Source organism: Etheostoma spectabile, chromosome 16 (genome assembly GCF_008692095.1).
Source record: "Etheostoma spectabile isolate EspeVRDwgs_2016 chromosome 16, UIUC_Espe_1.0, whole genome shotgun sequence".
Lineage (NCBI taxonomy): Eukaryota > Metazoa > Chordata > Actinopteri > Perciformes > Percidae > Etheostoma > Etheostoma spectabile.
The window spans coordinates 5,536,567-5,558,542 of record NC_045748.1 but is presented as its reverse complement, the minus strand read 5'-3'; the positions used below and the strand labels follow the sequence as shown (position 1 = coordinate 5,558,542).

The window sequence follows — 21,976 nt, the reverse complement described above, 5'->3', positions numbered from 1 at the left end:
AGGGCCAATCACAGAGTCACAACCCTGCTTTAAATTATTGTTTCTCCCTTATCTATTCAGCTGTTGTTGCAGGCAAAGAGTACAACCTTCCACCTCCCCTTCCACCTCCAGTCACCTACTCCAGCTGACCGGTCCAGAGCCTCCTTCGTTCTGGTCTTTGGGCTCCTTCGTTGCCACCACCGATGTCTAGATTCCATCGGGGGTTCTGATGGTTCTCTACCTCTAAATATAGATATATGAAAGATTTGTATAGCAATAAAGTATAATTGCCAAAGACTTTAAGATGTATAATAAATCATGTCTCTCCTGATTGAAATATCTTTTGTCCAGCTAGCTGATGTTGGATACATTGTCAGGGGTTTCTTGTCAGATCTTATGACTGTCAAACACAACACCGACTTCTTCTACATCTGCTACAAAACCTCATACTCTCTAAATAAAAACAACACTTTTTTATACAAGACGACATGATTCATTCCCTCCCCCCCGTCGAATGGAGAAATGGTGGCGAGTGACGTCTAAGTGAATCACATCTATTACACAGCTACACTAACTCAATGTCATGTCTGCCTTGTGTTCTTTTCTCATGAATCACCCAACAAAATATTTTGATCTTAAAGCAGGGTATAATCATACAAGTTGCGTTCATGTTCAGGTCACTGGATATGTCAAAGTGAGTGAGTGAGCTAAAAAGAAAGCTGAAGAAAATGGCTGGAAATACACTCAAATGTTCCTATCTTACATGGCGTGCAAAATAAAAATCAACAACATTAAAGATATAAAGCAAAAATATACAGAAATAAGCAAATGCTGCTGCCTTTTTGGCAGCATAAAAAGTATCAGCCAAAGGGCATCCCGCCTTGTATTATCCGCAAAGAAAACCTTTTACTTATATTGGTTCAGAATATGTAAACCTCAAAGGGAACATTTCTTATATAGCATTTTCTATCTTTATAGCTCAGCTGGCAGACAAATCAGGGTACCATACTTGGCTTTAGTGGGCATGCATCACTTTAAAATGATTTTTATCATGAAAGATTGTCTTTGGTGGGAAAAAAAAGAATAAGATAAGCTTATGGCATTTATTCTGGCTATATCTTATCTGTTAACACAGGACCTTTGCCCCCTGGAGTTTATCTGTGTCTGCATCTCAAGGGGTTATATACAGTATTTACATTAAAATGTCTTTCTCTTGTTATTTTCCAACTCTGTCTCTCTTTCTTTTACTGCACCCTGCTTTTTCCTCTTCCCCTGCCATGTTATCACATCTTTTGTCACCTACCCAGTAATTCTCCTCCCTCAGTTTCTTAGCCTGTTGGGCAAACCTTATCAGTGCCTCTCATATAGGCTTAAACACACTATAAATAGGCTGCAGAGACTTTGGAATAGCACTGTGTTGTTCTTCTCCCTTTCAAAAGGAGCATAACTATACTATACACACACATCACTAAGTCTACCACTATGCACACTGATATTTATCTGGAAAAAATGTTGTTTAATAATGGTTACCGCAATTTAAACATTTGACATTATCTAAGATGGTGTTGGAATTTTTTTCAGGTGTATTGTCAGAATTAGAATGAAAAAATACACACATCCATACTCCTTGGCTATGGAAGCTGCCCCTGAAGGTTACTCTTAGAGTGTAAGAGCAGCTCATGCTTTGTTGGATATGGTATAACTTTAAACTCCAGCAATCACAGCCAAATTCATCATCAGGGTGAACATTTTGAGGTTCACCAAAAAACAAGTGAAAGTACTTTTAACGTTTCACAAACCCTACAGTGTGTCTTGGATTATTTTTGTTTTTGCATTTGAGACCAGATCATACAGATGCAATAAGCCCTTTTATAAGATGGAACAAGCACAGTACACCAGAACTTCCAGAAGTATTCAAAGAGCACCTGTATGTGAACACCACAGAAACCCAGCAGCTACTCCATTGCCTTTGAGTGAAAGATACTGTTCAAAAATGCGTACAATGAAACCAAAACTTGGTTTTGAAACCAAAACCAAACTTAAATATCTAAACAGCTTACAGAATTAATTAGAATGAAATGAACAATGCTGTTTTTGGTCTTCTAGATGTCTTCATCAAAAAGTGATGATGAACACATTTTTGCCTAGAACATACAACTACAAATAAACAAACAACACAGAAACATTAATAGTCATAGCTGCAGATAAGCTGTTACATAGTCTTTTGTTGTGTAAGGTAAGAGCATGGAGTGGATCTGGTATGCTCTGCTTTTGTCAAGATTGAAAAGAACCAAAGTTTGTTGTCTTGGAAGGCTCTGGGTTCAGGCTACATGCCTCTGTGTTGTTGTTTTATTGGTCGATGACTTTATCAGCCCTGCAAAGCTCCAAAAAATTTACATTGTTTAGAAAAAAAGATTACGTCACTTTATGGCGTAATATTCACAATCAGTGTGAAAGTACTTGTGACAAACTGTAAAAGAAAATAGAAAGAAAATTAGCTTAGATCAGCTAAAATGAGACGTCTTCTTTTGTCCACCCTCATTTGAGGAGCAAAAAAAACCTAATTTAGATCCCTGTGACACTTTTATATTCCTACCATAAAACTGAGTTTGACATTTACTTTGAAAGGCAGGACATATTTGCCTTATTATTGCATATTAGTATTATGCAATTGTAATTTCTAAGAGACATGGTTGATTAAAAAAGAGTTTTTTTCCAAACAGGACACAGAGTTCCTGTAAATGTGCCAACACTGTGCTGCACTATAGTCAAGTGTTCCCTATGGGCTATTTTATAAATATAATGGTAAGTGATGTGCCTTGGATGATTTTCCCCATAGGACCAACTGAATGAATGACCAAAAAAAGAGTGCTCACTTAAAGGAACCAAATGATAAATAAATAAGAAAGGAAAATGTGGGCTGTGGCCATCAGGATGAGGATGGTACAGCCTGACGGAAGCCTAAGAAAGCAAATGGAAAGAGGAATGAAAGTAATAATAAACTAATCAATTAGCGAAGCAGAAATGCCAACAACAAACGATTGACCCTGCTCAAAATAAATAGGGATGAATTAATCATCTGATTTCTCATAATGGAATCCTAATCTTTCCACATTATTAGATTAGTTGGCTTTATTTTCCATTCATACCATACATTATTTATGTCAGCATATTTGGTCTATAAATATTCTAATCATGCAGAAGAAAATTGATCTTGGGACATTTTACATTTTCGTCAGGAGTAATGATTGGCAGGATTCCTCTAAAACACTTTCCATTCAAAAAGTCCAGTTTCCCTCAGGCCCCATTTTACACAGCAGCCCAACATGACACGTCGACTGATAAGCTCTCATTTCCCTGAGGCAATTTCCCTTAATTTGAGCAAATTGAAATTGGAAAATTGCGATTAGCAATTTCAGTTGAGACATACGTTTGTATTTTTTACCAAACATTTAAAATATTAAATAAGTACATATTTAAAAAAAAAATCTCATTTAAGAAAAATGCATTGACTTATTTTTAATTAGTTGATGAAGCTACACCCAAATAATTTTAATACCAGCAGACATAGCATGTACTGTTGGTGAGTTCAACTTCTACAGTGAGCTCTGCAGGTTTATGTTTTACTCCTAAAGTAGGAATTGTAACATACTTTATGGGGAAAGAAAGAAAAAAAACAGCCCCAGGACAAATTGGACAAGTAGGGCTAATCTGCTTTCATCATCTTTCTCATTAATTGTGAAATGACAGGAGTTTATTTTTTTTCAAATAACAACATGGTCTGGTGAATCTTGATAAATGAGGAACACACACTTATTTCACCTCTAATTACTCTCTGATTCTATATGAAATTTCCCAGTAAACCCCTCATTCATTACACATTAATTCTCCATGTGGAAGTCCCTAATCTGACACCTGCTTACCTGTTTTATTACATAGCTTGGAGGAAAATTTCTGGGTGTATATCTGGCCAAATGTTTTTTTTATCAAGTGTTTTGCTCTTCAACAGAAAATAAATTAGGCCATAATCTCCATGGCTTTATTATTTTTTGTGGCTACTTATATTTTTAGCTTTTAGCATCTTTTGTGACTTTCACGATTATGTATTTTATCATCAACAAATGGAGTAAAATAAAACGTTTTCAAGCAGCTGTTGGGACTGGTTTGGCATCTCATTTGTGTTTTCTACAATGCCTCACCTGCCATAATCCTCTACATACAGTTATCTGATGACAAACACCTCTACACATCATCAGCTATTTCCCCCCTGTGAATGGTTTATTAGGGCTGGGACGATTCATCGATGTAATCAACATCATCTATTACGTAAATCCATATAAATTTAAAAATAACATGGCTGCCTGCAGCAACAGCGCAAATATGAATTCTTAACAACAACACATTGAGAAAAAGTCTTGCACACAGTCTTCTAAAGTGTGGAAGTATTTTACTCTTAAAGCAACACTTTGTAACTTTTCCTGCTGCAGGTTGGAAGCGGAATTGTCCCATTATGTCTCATTGGAACTACAGATCCACTAGCATGGTCCTACCAGACTCTCTATATTTCATTTGTACAGAGAATCTGGCCACTCTCCATTGGCAAGTGATAACTTCCTTGAAGGCGGCTACTCTGTTGAAGTTTAAAACTATTGGATCTGCTCAGAGCCACTCTGGATCTGCCATGATCTGCCTTGTTTCTGATATGAAAACATGATGTGTGTGACATCTCACATTTACCAACAAAATGTACAGCAAAAGACGTCCTGCCAACATGTATATTTTAACGTCAAGGTACGCTGTAACGTTTTTTCACCATGAAGTTGCTGAAAGTTGCTGCTGTTTCAATCCTGTCAGCTCGCTGCAGCAAGAGGGGCTTCTGCGCTGTTCCCCCCCGCAGATGCAATGATAAGTTAAAGTCCAATAAATTAAACCCTATGAATGTGTGTCCCAGCCAAGGATGGGAAATTATGTCTTTATGCTGGATTATCAAGGTTGGCTTCCCCACTACAGCACGCAATGACGGCCACGAGTAGGCTACCATGACTAGGACAGGATAGGATCATAGAGACACAGCGATTCCCATTGTTCACCTTCATGAGGCAAAAAAAATGCGACTGGTAAAAAGTGACTGTGGCAAGTGGATTTTTAAATTTAAAAAAGTTAACTTCAGGCCCTTCTCATGACGTATGTTATGCACATGTGCAACAAGAGGGGGGACGGACAAGGCTCATATTTAACATTAGCATCACAAGTGCTCAGTAGCATTAGTAATGGCGCGAGCTGGAAAATCAAACTTTTCACAAACCCTGGCCAGGCAACAGATCTGCTACCTGATTTGGCAAACTTGCATAGTGCGGTTACAGCCGGTAGAGAGCTGCAAAGCAAATGCAGAAGTGCCGTTCACCCTGTTATGAGTTGATATACTAAAACGATTTTGGAAACATTATTTTTTTTTTTTTTATAAAGATCATTTTTTGGGGGGCTTTTTTCCCTTCATTCAGAGTGACAGTGTATAGACAGGAAAGGTGGGAGAGAGATAGGGAATGACACGCAGCAAAGGGCCGCAGGTCAGATTTGAACCCGGGCCACTGCAAAGGGCTCAGCCTATATGGGGCACACACTCTTACTGGTTGAGCTAGAGGTCGCCCAAGGAAACATTATTTTATGTAACAAAAAGTTCTCAAGTGTTGCTTTAATGCCAACAACCATGGTGTAGTCTGTATACTTTGTAAAATGATTCCTGAGTAAGGATAACAGCAAAAGTAAAATCTGTTCACCAATCGTTTGATTAATCGTTTTAAAAAAAAATGTTTGTGATCAGCCCTAGTTTATTGCTTGGCCAGCAACTCTGCTGCAACCATACATCCATAATAATCATGCAATAGATTTCCTGGAGGGTTTCCATGTCCAGTTTGAGAACCGCCAAAGCTTCTCTGTTGCTAATCTGGTTTATGCTCTCTTGCTTCAACACTATTGACAACACTTCCCTTCCAGGTCAGCCCATGCACCGAGCACCTGTTGCCACAGCCATAACACCGAATGGAAGGGAGTCCCTCACTGCAACAGAAATGTCTAAAATGACTGAAAGTGACAGCAGGTTTTTCAACAGTGTAACATGTTGGTCTCAAGATAGTCTCACTTTGCAAGACCTTCCTCCACAGCGCTATGAAGGAGGGTCTGGCTAGTCCAAAACAGCACTCCGGGATTGGAGAAAAACATGCCGTGGTTTATTGGCATTGTTCCTTGGAGGTTGCTGTGTGATGGACGGAGCCATGGTGCCACTGCAAAATAGTCTCAGGAAGGAAATTGTTTTGGTGGAACGTGTATGTTCAAAAGTGGCTTTAGTTGTGCACCAAAAAACTCAGATTGGACAGATAGTCAGGCTAGCTGTCTGGTTTCACCCTGCAGAGATCTGAGCAGTACATTTTAGTCGACAGGAGTTTAAAATTCCAACACAAAGAAAGCATTAGGTAATGAGTAAAAAAAATGAAATCTGGTGGAAATTCCGTCAACAACAGAGCAATCCCGGAATTTGAGCATCGGGTATAAAAGATTAACTTGGTAGGAAATAACAAACTATATGTCAAGAAATGCACAATTTTGAGAAGGATACATTGCTCTTTGGCGAGCTGTTGACAACTTGCACGCATACACTGTATATCCTGTAAAAAGAGGCCTTTGCTTCATTTTTATAGATCAAAAGCTTGGGAACCACTGATGCCCAAAAGGGTCAGCAAGCTCTTAACAGAAACGTTTATCATGATCAACATAAAACAGGAAAATAACACCACATTAAGGAACCATTTAAGGATTTTTTATACTACAGAAGTGAAATAGATTTGCTATTATGAAAGTTTTTAATGATCTTTTAATCTCAACAGATTCTGGAATACATGCTTATTATGCTTTTAGACCTCACAGCAGTATTCAACCACAGTGTTCTTGTTTCTCGTCTCAAGCACAGTGTGGGGGTAAACGACACTTCACTAGAGTGGTTTAGATCATTCCTATCAGAGAGAGAGTTAGTTAGTTTTGGTGGCTCTACTTTACTCGCAGCACCAATGACATGTGGAGTTCCTCAGGGTTCTATTTCGGGGCCGATTCTCTTCTCCCTTTATTTGCCTCCCCTTGGTTCCATCTTAAAGAAGCATCACATCAGCTTCCATTTCTACGCAGAAGACACACAGATCTACTTGCCTATGAAAGGTAAGGGTGATAATTCCCTAAAAAGACTACTTGATTGTTTTTATGACATAAAAGCCTAGATGACTTTAAACCTTTTATATTTAAATGTAAGTAAAACTGAAGTCATTTAGACCCCGTAGTGCTCTTGACACCTTCCAACTGCACCTGGGTACCCAGAAACCCCATGGTGACTAACCTTGGGGTTAAAATGGATACTGAGTTTCAGCTAGAGAAGCAGATCAATTCCGTTGTAAGATCTAGTTTCTTTCAACTCAGGCTGCTTACCAAACTGAAGCCATTTTTATCTTTCATTGATTTTGAGAGAGTTATACATGCTTTTATTACAAGTCAGCCGGTTTATTGTAATGCTTTATATGTAGACATTAACCAGGCCTCCCTCTCCAGATTACAAATGGTTCAAAATGCTGCCACTCAACTCCTTCCCGGCACTCGCAACCGACACATCACATTACACCTGTTCTTGCCTCCCCCATTGCCTACCGGTTTGCTTTAGAAAACATTTTAAGATTCTGTTGTTTGTTTTTAAAGCTCTTTATGGTCAAGCCCCAGCGTATATTGCTGATTTACTGAAGCCGCACACTCCTCTAAAGTTGTTAAGGTCAGCTGACCAGCTGCTCCTTGTTGTCCCCAGAACACGGCTCAAAAATAAGGGAGATCGAACGTTCTCATTCGTGGCCCCAAGGCTTTGGAATGACTTGCCTCTGCATGTTAGATTGGCCCCCAGCCTTTGGATTTTTAAATCACGACTTAAACTCACTTTTATTCATTGGCCTTTAAACCAGCTTGAGACTTGCATTCTGCATTTTTATTTTTCTAGTCTGTTATTTGTTTTATATGTTTTATTTTATATTATAATCATGTTAATGTCCAGCACTTTGGTCAACCTGGTTGTTTTAAATGTGCTTTACAAATACAGTTGGATTGGATTATATAACTTTTGAAACAGAACAAAACAATTGAAACAGAAGAACTAACATCAGTAGTATAAATGGAAATGCACTGTGTTTATGAACAACTGAATTTTAAGGTTAAATATTGTATAAACCAGTACAATAATGTGCAGGTATTTATAACATCTCTAAAATCTTATCCTATGCACTCTGTTATTTTCTCATTCTCATCCCCATTTCCCTAGCTGAAGCTAATACTGAACTTGATAAAAATAGCGTTATTGTAGAATGATATCAAACGTTAACGTATCAAAGCACTTCTCCGGAGTCTAAATGTCAGCCCTGAATGAACATGAGTCAAAATTGCTTTCACAACAGACAAAGTCAGACTATCAGCAACTTCCATGTGCAAATGTCAGCTTCTAACTTTGCAGAACTTAAGGACAGTCAACTACAACCTTTTACCACATCCTTCATTTGTTTATACATCTCACTGTCGCTTGGGGAGTCTGCGGCCCCTTGAGCCTTCTGTCATTGTGTGGAATATCATGCCTTAGGGGACAATTCAGCTATTTTAGACCTTATCTCTATCTATCTAAAGAACTACTGCTACTTCAGCTTTGTTAGCTGGGGGCGCAATGCCGTTAACAAACTTCCCTTATTGCAGGGCAATTTTGGGAGGTTTTTCTCGGCCTCAGAAGGAGTGGCAGCCGCCAACGAGGAGCTGGGCCAGCAGAGAGAGACCACCGGGGGAATACATTGTGTGGAGTAGGCAATACATGAATTATAAGGAAAAAATAAATGATTTGACATCCAGATTTAACGCTCTGATGTCTAAGGGCATTTTCTCATTAAAAAAAACTATGGCTATATTTGCGACAACAAAAACAATGGTTTCCAGCTTATTGGTAAGCACAAGAATACACTTTTAAAAACTATAAATCTCTTTGCACCCACAGGTCAGCTTAATTTAAAATCTGTGATCCAATTGAAGAAAAAGACACAGGTGACAGGTCAGTGTATCTGACAGCTAAACTTCGCTGCCTGCATGATCAGATTCAAGATCGTTTTAGACTGCACAACAATAGGTAACAGATGATGATCACGACCTTGATTGACTTTATTGCCAATCATCTGTACATCCGAGAGAGACATAGAAATTGGAAAACAAACAATGAATCAACACTTGTTAATCCCAAATGGAGCAGTCCAAAAAATCTCACGGTTTAACAAAAACTGAATTACAAAAGAAGGAGTAACATTTCTGAGAGAATACTGCCTTTTTCCCATCTTTCCAGGTTGCATACAAACAGCTGGTTAAAGTATCATATATTGCTATCTAATGCTAATTTTCCTGAGCCAGGTATATGGCTGACGTTTCCAAATCTCAGGTGTGTGAAATAGCTTGGATTAGACCCACTATCCAACACAGGTAAATCCCCTGCCTTCACAGGGTTAACATCAGGGCTCTTGTAATCCTGCTTAAAAGTCCTGCAACACATGTTCTTTGTTCTGTGATATGTAAAACACTGGCAGTCTAATCAACACTTAATACATCTGAAAATGAACCAAAGAAATGTAAACACAACCAGAAATCTCCTTCAGGCTCTACATACTCATCATGTTTCAATAATTCCTCCTCCCCTGGGCTGATCATCCTGCTGATTCAGGTGTTTTGAGGAGAATCTCAGACGGAAAGGTCACACTCTTATGTTAATGGAATCGTGTGTGATCACACACTCTCCATCGCTCGTATCTTATTGTAGCATATAAAGTAGAGTGGCCCAGCTGCAGATTGGGGCTAAATACAATTCATTACACCTTATCATTTTACCACACTGCTGCAGTTATTGGGTGTATGCAGTGTGCGCTCAGATAGGCTGTGAATGCACGCGGCTCTCGCAGATGTTTTTAAATGTGTTTCTGTAGCGGATTTCAGTCTGACATTGCAGCTGGGCTGTGACAAAACATCTGCATTAAGTGAGAGAAGTACATTCTACCACAACGAAAGGAGTATAGAGGAGACAAAGTAGAAACAGGGAGCTGAATCACATACGTAAACAGCATCATGGAAGAGGGGAAGGATGAGGATTGTTGTTTGGCTGAATGCGGCAGGCAGCTGTTTTTATTTTTATTTTTAGTAAAATGGCTATTAGAAACTCCTGTATGCTTCAGAGACCCCTTCCCACAGCACACAGGCAAATTTAGCAAGTAGCTTGCATAAGTATTTTCCTCAGGAGTTTGTGGTAGTCCAACAAGAGCCAAAAAGACAGATTATTTAACTTACATGTGCCAGGTTGCCCATAGACATAACTCCAATTGAATGCTAATGTCTCTATGTGTGTGCTGAATGTGAACTTAGGCAACTGTTTGCTTACAAGTTTGCAATACCAGCCTATTTCTGCTGACTCCATGTGGCCAGGTTTAAACTACCGATAGATCTTTTAACCACACAAAAATTAACGAAACTAAAAGATGCCCAGAAGTCAGAAAAAGTGCATCCGCATTTTTAAACACACACAGCATGGTTTGCAAAACTGTGAAGCATCATGAACATCATAAAATCGTTACATGGTCACATTATTGACATCATTGCACTTAATTTTATGAAAATGTGTGGGTGCAATCAGGACTTTAGTCGTCCACGTGTTTCCCTACCTTGACAAGTAGTCCCCCGAGCTGCCGTTGCTCTGTTGTACATCCATACAGTTAGTAGTCCCAGGTATGAGTGCCAGGGCAGGATTCACTTGGGCTGCACTACCCACCGCCCGTGCGACCAGCTCCACTGAGTCATGGACGTAGTGATCCAGAGAAGGGGAACCCATGACTCCGTGTGCAAGTAGCCCCAGGGGCAACCCCTCTGTTCTCAGCTCCACCACATTCTGGCTGTCCCCCAAAACCCAGTGAAACTCTGGGAGCGCCATCCGAGTGCCCAGCGTCCACAGACGCCGCACATCGCGGATCTCACACCCAAAGGTCACCACGGCCCTTGTGGATGAAGGTTCCCTCAGGGCATCCAGCTGCCGCATGAGAGCTTGCTGCTGGTCCAATTTAACCGAGGAGGTGGACGAAGTAGCGGAGGGAGAGAAGTAAGGCAAAGACGACGATGAGGATGACGACGCCTGCGCACCTGTTGCGACACCTGAGGCCACTCCTAAGTGTGATGATGATGATGATGAAGAAGGCGGTGACGAGGTTGAGGCGGTAGTTGTCAGGTTGACAAGGGTGCCCAGGTGGAAACGGGTGTTGTTCTTAATGAGGAGCAGGAAGTCGCCAATGTCCCACTCCTGACAGAGCAGAATACTGAAGTCCCACCAGCCATTCATCATCAGCAAGGTAGAGAGGAGACGGGATGGCGGGGCCTCCACGGTCCGCATTGCTAGTTGGAAATGGAGAGGATTCTGTGGGGAGATTGGAAAAAAAGGAATGGGTGAATGAGCAAGTGATTTTGACAAAAGGAGGTAATTAGTGTAAAAGAGATGGAAGGGATATGAGGGTAAGAGCATATGGAATGGGATAGAGATGGGGGACAGTTAAACAAATAAACAGGAGAAAAAAAAGAGAATGGAAATGTAAGAGCAATGGGAGTGATAAACATGTAATGATGGGGAGGACAAAGTATTGGCAAGGGTCAGTTGGATTTCATAGAGGCCAGAGAGATAGGAGAAAAACATAACATTAGAGGATGGTTCTTAGAATAAAGGTTAGAGCGAGCAAGGCAAAACAGGGACAATTGAAGGATGGTGGAGGTGAAGGTTACGTGCAACATTCAGAAGGAAAAGTGTGACAATAGGAAGATGGGGCACCAGGAGGAGAAATAGATGTAGTAGAGCGGAGAAGAAAAGAAAAGAGGAAAAAAAAGACAGAAAGGTTATAAATCCAAAAGCAGAATTACTTTCTATCTTAGAATTCAATTTGTTCCTCGAGAACAAACACAGTCTGGTGGATAGAATGCATTTCAGCCTCCACTTACCTTCTCCTATGAATATCATTTTTCACATAATAAAAAAGTACACTACATCTATCTTTATGTTTTCTCTATTTGTATTTTAAGCAACACCAAAAACCTGAAGAACCTCAACTGGGTCTTTCACATACTGTGCTTGGTGAATTCCACCTTTTTGGAATTCACTTTTGAATTCACCATTGATTTGCAATTCATAAGCTCATCAGATGATTGATCAGGCTTGGACAGATCAATGGGTATGAACATGGCAACAGTGTGTGATTCCCACCTGGACCAGGAATGATAAGTTATGTGGTCTAAAAGTGGTGTCGGGTGCTGTGATGAAAACCATCCACCAAATGGCTACATGTTCAAGGAAGATACTTGACTGTAAAGCTTTATTATGCTTTGTTTTATATACAAAATGCCATTTGGCAATGGCTTTGCCAAAGATATAAATGGGATGGAGATTGGTCTGTTTTTCTGGTCTAAGTGTATGATGTTGGAATTCAGGAACTCAACTATAGTTTGTATTATGTAAAAGGTTTAGTACTTGCTTGCCTTTTAGTTTGACAGATTAAATTGGCCTTCATCGCCTTTAGAAGAGAACAACAATGTATCCTGTTAAAAGGCCATGCAATTACATGCATTAGCAAATTAGCTCCAGTTCGTTACTCTATGTATTACAATTGACCATTTTACAAAATAAATGGTACTTTTTTAGATTACTTTCCGACCTTCCATGCTACATCTGGTTTCATTTCATTTCAGTATGTTAAATCATTTTTTGGAGTGTCTAAATTTGCTTGACGTATCTAATCCTTAGTAAAAAGCCCATTAACCTTTATTTATTTATTTATTAATGTGGGTCACGGTTAATGCTATCTTAATGTGAGGTAAAAAGCAGGGATTCATTTCAGAAGTATCCTTAGTTGCTGCATTGATAACTATGTTATCAAGGGACCAACCCAGGAGACAAATTATAAGCAAAGGTTGATGTGATTATGTGCAGAACCCCATGGCAATAATGTAACCTACCACTATTACAAAGTGTTATTCTTAAAGCGCCCATATTATGCTCATTTTCAGGTTCATAATTGTATTTTGAGGTTGTACCAGAATAGTTTTACATCGTTTCATTTTCAAAACAGACCATATTTTTTGTTGTACTGCTGCTGCAGATCCTGTTTTCACCCTGTGTATAGGTCTCTGTTTTAGCTACAGAGTGAGGCATCTCACTTCTGTCTTTGTTGGGAGTCGCACATGCGCAGTAGTTAGGTAATGATCACATCAGCTAGATAACTCTTTCTCCAACTTTGGTCAGTACAACGCAGGATTAGCTGGGAGACTTCTTCTAAACAAGGGTGCAGTTGTGGAATACCTGCAGAACAGGGACATGGAAGTAGTTCTTTTGTAGATTAGTGTGTGTTGTAGCAGAGTTTTGTAATTCATTGAGAACAAGCTAGCATGTGCTACGGTTAGACAACTCGTCTCGGCTAGTGACGTAGGAAGCCGTGAAGATTTTTAACCCGGAGACTAATGGAAACCTGTATCTCACTCAAAACACAGCATGGTTAGTTTTTTAGTTAGTTAGTTTGTATGCGTGTGGAAGCACCAGAGACAAAAAAAACAAACACCCGGAATCCCAGAAAAAGTGATTTTTTTCATAATACTTTTTATATTAACCATGGAGGAAATGAAGAACCCAGTGAACCTTATACTGACTCTGTCCAATGTTTTAGTCATCTTGATGCACGCTGCTCTTTTATGGGTCAACCTAGATGCTGGAATGTCAGCGAACTTGTCTCAACCTAGCGTGAGCAGCGGTGGTGGGCGGGGCCAAGGCAGAGCCACAATTTCTCTAAGAGGGAGAAAGAGTAGATGTGCTCCCAGCGTCTTTTCAGACTTTACTTTTACGTGGGAAAAACATGTTAAACTAAACATCAACAATAACATAATAAGTCCATTTTTTTCTCACACTTTACTTGAAGGTATCTACATGAGTGACATGACACTGTCATAAACGTGTCATAAACATTATAAACAAGTCATACATGTTTATGAGATAATGCTTCTTTTAGTAAGTTTCATTCAGTTTTGTCATGACAAGTTATGGTTATGGTTAGTGTTCATGTGTCATGACAATGTTCTTGATAGTTTCATGTCACTCATGTAAATACCTTCAAGTGTTCAAGGTAAGTGTTTTTTTAGTTTTTTACATATGTCTGGTGACTAAACCAAGTCAAGTACTCTTTTAACTGAAATGGATGACTGCACGGTTGGACATTAATCTTAAAAAAAAATTGCTTTCTATGTGAAATGGTTGGCAGTAATGTAAAATATGGATGATTTGTAGGTTATTGGACTCCATTGACTCCCTCAGTGCCTTTATGATCAGACCAGTGCAAACCCACTTTACTCTACACATACTGTGCACTGCTCCTACAGCATTATAGTCAGCCAGAAGATCAGAGCTGATACATTTCAAAGTTGACACAGTCATCCCTGTAATATTGAGCTGCCAGATCTGCTTCAGTGCACTCTGGCATACTGGACCCAACAAACCAGCCACCCGGGCAATCAGTCTGTCATGCACTTGCTTGCACTTGCGCACAGACTCAAACTTAAAAGGCCTCTCAGCGACTCTGTTTAATTGACTTTATAACTTTTCCACAAGCTTTGCAGTAAAAGTCCATTAGATTAATCTATTGGTTAATTTCACTTATCCCATTATTCACTCTACCCAATTGGCATGCAAATAAGATAATCATTATTCGTCTGCTTATTGCATACACACGGATGGCTTGTTGCTTCAAAAAAAGCAGCAACAAAAGCAATACTACGTGTTTTATTTCAGTTTTGGAGGCCTTGTTTCAGGAAAATAAATGGTAATGCAGTCCACAGGGCATCATAATTTCACCTCCTCTCATCCCCCAGGAGGATTGGAGGATTGGAGCACTTGTGCACTCTGATCACTATAAATCTGTAACCTTGTCTTTGTTCCTCATGTAAATAAACAAGAGGAAATTTGCTAGGAAGCGCGGCTGCCTGCTCTCTTATGTAAGTACAGAGATCTGGTGCTTTCGACGCACTGGGAAATCCCAGCTTTGCTGTCCCTGTGCACTCTTTCATCACTCTTCTCTCTTCAGAAATCAGTTTTTTCTGTGACTTCCCTAGCCAAAAATACCTTTGCTCTGAGTTTTTGTGTGACAAAAACTTGCAAGCCTTGTTGTATGGTAAACCTTTATGGACTGGCAGACCCATGAGCCAGTAGACAAAAGTAATGAACTAGTAATACATTGGTGTTGATCTTTCTTTGATTAGATGATACATTGTGGGGAAAGTGTGAAAACGGATTAAATTGGGTTTTTGGTACTTTTCTGTTATCAAGATTGTAGAAGATTTATTTAATAAACATACAACAGCAACAACCTTCTCTACACATCCAAAACACACAGACATGCACACTCGCTCTCAGCAAAGCCCTATCATTCAACTGCTAATTACTCCAACATCCTAATCAGCATAATCTACACATTTACCAGCATCTGACTGAAAAGAAAATCCCAGGCTTACTTTGTGTAATTGTGCACACAAGTGTTTTCTTTTATTTTCTGAGTAAAGAAATGTATTCCATAAATAGTATCCTTCCATAACAAAGCCCCTTGGATTAAATTCACTTTCGGGTATATGAGAAGTGAGTGATAGGTCCCATATTTACACAATTATTAAATTTATCATTAAATAGGACTTCACTTAGTGATAAGTCATTATTGAAAACACTGCGAAGACAGATGGAAGCTGCATACCAATTCCTTGATGATTGATTGTATGATTGTTGGTAAGTTTAATGTACGGTTGTTGTCCGTTTCCATCAGTGCAGCTGTTCAGAGAATCGATCCGGACTATTTTGGGTAGGCAGTGATTTAGAGCTCACAAATTGAAAGGGTGATTATGATAGTTCAGAACAGAAAAATACTCTGCACATCCATAAAATGAGACAGGTGTGTCAGAGCGCTACGAGTAAGTCAAAAGTTGCATGGAAACTGCACACTGTCTACCTTCCTATGGTTAATTTAATAGCTGACAACATTTCGGTGTTACACCTGTTTTGTCTGAGGAAGGTCTAGTACCAAAACGTTGCCAGCTATTCAATTATCCGTTGCACGTTATACAGTGTGCAGGAGTTTCTTTGCAACTTTTGGTTAAGATGGTTGACACTGACAAATTCTGATAAGTGGCATTCAATATAACCCAATTGTGAGACTGTGTTGGTAACTGTGATGAAGTAGTTCCAAAGCCATGTTCCATGACATGTTTACACTGTGTCGACTCGTTTCTGTGCACATTGTGCAACAATTGGCTTCCTTCTGCCCTACATAAAACATGTTCAGACTGTTCCACTAATGAAGTTGTATACACAAAGTCCCGTCCAGTACAGCACCACTAACTACAGCTCTACAAACTGCCATACATATAATCAACAACTGTTTGATATTGTCAGCAAAAGCTGAACAAGACTTTGGCTGAACAAGTTTAGCAAAATTACAATTAGATTGTACAGCTGTTTCTAATGAACCGGCAACATGGTGTAAACATCTGTAATTTACATTGCACATATCGCACATACAGTTCTGTACATATGCCCTTTGACATATGGGAATATCCGCAACATATTTTAATTTTAATGTAGTAGCAACCGATATTTGCATTGATGCTTTACCTGTCTGTCAAGCTGCTTTATCTTAATTTAACACAAGTTCTAGTGTTGTGGGCCAGCACAAGATACATTTCCACTTTAACACTATATCCTCTTATCAGTGACAACTGTTCTTTTATCTCAGGAAGTTTCATTTCCCTGGGACTTTCCCAGTCCTTGGTCTTTTATATGCTAAATTCTCAACCCTTTGCTTCTTCCAAAGCCTCTCACCACCTATTCCCAATCCACCCAGTCCCTTTACTCTGAGGTCACTTTATATTTTGGTCCAGCTCAATTTTCTCATGCAGTCTCATCATTGCGACACTTACATAACATGCTGTAATGAGGACAGGATCCAATATCAAAGGTTGCTCACCGGTTGAGCATATTGTACACGTTTTAACAGTGAACTTTGGTTAACCTAAACTATAAGCTTTGTCAGTAAAGAAATAATTCAAAGGTCAGACATGGTCACCAAATAAACCCTAAAGACATCCTCTCCAAACATTCCAAAAGTTTCACAATTTGAAAATTCTGTTTCAAGCAAATAGCTCTCATCTTTCAGTCGGGATTTGCTAGCCTAACTAGACTGAGTCAGAGGGGAGTTAAGCTATCTCTCAAAAGTCACACACAAGTTCAGCACAATCCGGTTGTTTGACTGTCTATTGCCAAGTGCATCTTTTTGCCTGTTAATCCATCCAACCATCCATCTACCCATCCATCAATTACTATAATCAATCTTTGTTGGTTTGTCTGCTCTATCTAATATTTCATTTTTAAGAACGAGAGTGGACTTCAAACACCTGCTTAGGTCATCATCATACAAAAATGCTTCCTTGTGCACAGGGCAGGAAGAGATTACCCTAAACACACACACACACACACACACACACACAAACACACACACACACACACATAGCTATAGCTTAGTCGGTGGCAAGTGTCCCAGAACCCTTCAGTCTAACTAATGATACTGATGTGTGTGTGTGTGTGTGTGTGTGTGTGTGTGTGTGTGTGTGTAAAACAATGATACTCTTTGCCCCTATCAGGCAGGTTGTGCATGGAAAGTCAAAAACACACACCCTAACTGCTAGTCAGTACTCATTGATATGCAATAATTGCCCTTTTAGTGGCACCTATTTGAAGAGATTTTCAGTTTAATTACATTATGTGTGTGTTTGTATGTGTGTGTGTCTAGTTGTACTGTAATTGTGAGAGAGATTTCGACCTGTACAGAAATACACACACACACACACACACACACACACACACACACAAAACTCTCAGCAGGTGTCTTCACCAGAAACTGGTTGTTAATGAACCATCCCGGGGATTCATTTAAAGTGTTTACACTTTTAACAAATGGTTTCTCTCTTTCATTCCAGCTGCAAACTCTACAGATAATCTTCAATTAGAGTATTGGACAAAAGAGTCACTTCTAAGTTCAAGAAATCCACTAAGCTCACTTTATGCCTTCTACCAACAGTCAAAATGATTTTCATCAAACATAAAGATGATTATCCCCTAACCTAAACCAAGTAGCTATGGTTGACTAAGCTTAACCATAAAGCAATGAGGGAGTCGGATCAGAAAATGTTATATCATTTGGAACAGCTATCGAAGGCACTGACAACAACCTATTTTTTTGTTTGGGTGCTGTATATGTAGATTTTGTTACTTACAAATACCTCAAATCTCCAAATTTTCACAGCTCATATAGCCAACCCAAGTCCTTAAAGAGTTAATTTAAAAAGAAAATGCCATGTCACCACGTGTCAAAAAGTGATGCTTACCTTCACATGTATTGTTGATTGCGTTTGATTAATGCCACTAAACACAGTAGTAAAATACATTTCCATTGGTTTAAAAAATTACAATGCCTTTTCCTGTTATGTTTCCCTGCAAAGCGGGCATACTGTTTAGTAAAAAGAACTGTACATTAACTGTAGTCTAGCCAAAGCTACCGTGAAGTATTTTAGACTACAGGATGCTACAGGTAGGAGAGAACACATTTTTGATGTTTTTGTAAATGCAATGAAATGCACTATTCACTGTGTGTTAACTGGAATAGGCCAAATGCCCAAAGTGTTATCCAACTTGCTCTCGCTATGGATGTCTTTGCAAATGTGTTGTTGTTTTTTTGTACAGACATACAGTAAAAGTCTGACAGATTTTCCCTTAGATTGATGGAGCAAGCATGAGACATTGAAAGTCTTCTGATTCAGGTCTCAACATAAAGGTATGATTATGAAATGTGATTCTGATAACTACGGATGGAGAAACCATTTCCCTTCTCTAAGAAAATTAGTCAGATAAACAATGTAGATGGCAAAACAACTTAAGGTTAGAGTTACAATTCCAAGTTATTTTCCAACACTATACTGTCTCCACGTTGATGAACCTTAGTTTGTGGAATGCTGAACACCAACAAAGTGTGCATCTATACCTCAGGGCACGTGCTACAGGGTGTACTGTATATAGCCTTCAATCTACATTTTTACAAGAAACCTTGTGTATAAAAGAAGACAGAATGCACTCTCATTCTTTTCTTTACAGAGACCCCGTGCTTCTTGTAGATTTCAGCACCATGGACAGAGCCTACATGTGCTCTCACCTTGCTCCTTAATATGGTCTCCGTTTGAAGCAACTGCAGCTTTTCTTAGACTCCCTGAGTTGATGCTTTTTGTGAAAATTAAGAACATCATCTCGTGTCACAAATCGTGTCTCTATTTTAGCCATTTAACCAGGACTGTTGAAATCAATACTGAACAACAAAGGAAAAAAATGTTCTGTCCGGTCTGAGTAAATGTCTAATAGGAGGAGGGGGAGAGGAAAAAGACCTTCAGCAAGCAGATGAAGTGTTTCTCCATTCTGCCCCTTTCTAATAGGTGAGCCACTGATGGTATTTAGGTTGTATTCATGCGCATCAAGACCTTTTACTCAATTCTTAAAATTGAGATACCTATATATGCATGTGTAACTTAAAGCGTTTTGTATTCATACTGCTGGATTAGCCTGACTTGTCCCAGCCAGCCTGTGCTTTTCTTTATTTAACTACATGCTACACAGGTACAGTCACGTCCTTCTGCATCTGTATGCCGGAGTGCAGTAATCAACAGTTAACAGCAGTTGAGATGTTTTTTAGTAATAACTTTTTACCTCACTGTGGCGCGTAAACTCCCTCTGCACAACGCTGACTACTGGCATCCGAAGCGCAAGCGAGACAAATTCCAAGTTGATGAACTCGTCCCGGTTCCGTGGAAAGGAGATCATGGCGGAAACCCCCTGCACGACCACGGTGTGACACACGCTCTCCACGAAGGACAGTGGGTCTTCGCTCTCGGGGCTCCCCGCAGAGGAGGAGGAGAACGCGGGCAGCTCACCGAGTCCTGACCCAACGGCCATGACAAGCTCCAGGGATAAATTGTATGGCAACAATCCGGCCCCGTTGACAGCCTCGACCGCGAGTAGGACCGAGTCTCGGGGTGCAAACACGCGCTCCTCTCTCGATGTGTTCTCCTCTCGCTGTCGTGCCTGGCTCTTACTCCTGCTGGATCCTCGTTGGCTATTAACGGCGCCTCTAGACCTGAGGCTTCCATATCCAGGCGCACCGGCACTTGTTTTAACCTGCTTTTCCAACTCCATCCGCCGCTCTCCGCTCCCTATCCAACCTCGATCGGTGTCCCAATCCTCAGCACCTCGGTCGGCAGGGGCGGGAAGCAAGCGAGGCTGAACGTGCAGAGCCCCGATTCGTACCGTGTGGCCGATGCGTTTCAGCACCTGGCACGGCTGCGGGTGAGAATGAACGCACGGCGTGAGGAAGACTAGAGCGCACAACAGTGAACATAATGGTCGCGAGACCCCGGTGCCTGCTCGAGCTGTCGGGCCATTCATCCTCATCATCATCATCATCATCATCATCATCACCACCGTCTCCATCATCCGCGCTCCACAGCTGCACCGGATGCCCCGTCCAACCACAGTGCGGCGGAACACCGGGGCCGCTCCGTTGGTCCCCCTCCTGGCCCCCTGCGTGTGGCCCTGGTGCGCCGGTCAGACCAGCTGCAGCCCCGACTCCAGCTCCGGCTCCAGCTCGCGGCAAAGTTGCGCGTTTCTCCACGGACACGGACAACAGGCTGCTGAGGCGCGAGATTAGGTACGAGCCGCGCACAAGCAAAAAATGATCCCTAAAAGTGCTGTTTTTCATCTCAAAAGATTTTCATCATTCAGCCTTTTGGTTATTGAACAGGTCATGGAATCAAACGGCAATTTGTTTAATATATTCCAGAAGCAGAACAAAAATGAGTGTGTAGGCAAGCCCAGGGGAGGAACTGTCGAGAAAAAAAAAGAAGCTTAACGCTCATCAAACATATTCCAAAACAATAAAATCCACCACTGGAAACATCAGATGGCTTCCAATGAAAATCGATCCCATTTTTATCCAGAGTGCAGGATACAACTCTTCGTCCCGGTACTCGAGATGAAAAAAAAAAGAAATTAAACAACGAGCATGAGCGTTCCAGAGCGCGCGCTGTGCTTGGCTTTAGTCTACCACTGTCCCCACACTTGTCGAGACCTCCTGCACGAGAGCACGGTCTTCTGCGCCTGCACGTTCCAATGAGATTAAACAACTCCTCACTCTACCCCCCCATCCCCCCATCCCCTTCAGCAGCGCCGGTGTGTGTGTGTGTGTGTGTGTGTTGGGGGGGGGGTTATGAATGAATAAGTTACATAAGGCAATAAATACACACATGGGGGTAGATAGATAGATAGATAGATAGATAGATAGATCAGTTGGAGGGGGAGCCTGCAGATACGATGCATCAGATCCAATTGTTTTAACCGGAGCTGTGTGTAGCTGACAGGATTTACTGGGTTCATCTAAACAGCAACACTGCAATAAATACCTGAATTTGTGAAGCTGTCCTAGAGATGCTGATTCAGATTCATAGTAATTGTTGCATACATAGTGGATTTACTGTTTGCGAATGTATAATATGTCTGCAGCTTTACTGTTCAGTTCAGGACAAGGTTTTTGAAACCAGGGTCAATGTCACATGTTGTGTGTGTGTGTGTGTGTGTTTTTCTTTAACACAACTCCCAGATTTTCTTACAGCAGAACATCTCATCCTGCAAATGCCAAAATGTCCTCTCAGCTCTGCATGCATATGTCACAGTATAGTTTCAAAAGAGTCAGTGCTCAGCTGGGAGGAAATCGCATGATTTAGGTAGGGACAGTAACAGTTTTTTTAAAAC

General features: G+C 40.5%; 1 protein-coding gene across 1 annotated transcript in view; it reads right to left on the bottom strand.

Moving 5' to 3' along the window:
• Positions 1-21,325, bottom strand: part of grin3a (glutamate receptor, ionotropic, N-methyl-D-aspartate 3A) — a 57,912-nt gene extending 36,587 nt beyond the window's left edge. The window contains exons 1-2 of the mRNA XM_032539610.1: positions 19,880-21,325; positions 10,734-11,476 (exon numbers count right to left, since the gene is read on the bottom strand). Of these exons, the coding sequence (XP_032395501.1) occupies positions 10,734-11,476; positions 19,880-20,662 (1,526 nt within the window). The 5' untranslated portion in view covers positions 20,663-21,325. The remainder of the gene's footprint in view (positions 1-10,733; positions 11,477-19,879) is intronic.
• Between the last annotated feature and the right edge of the window lie 651 nt (positions 21,326-21,976).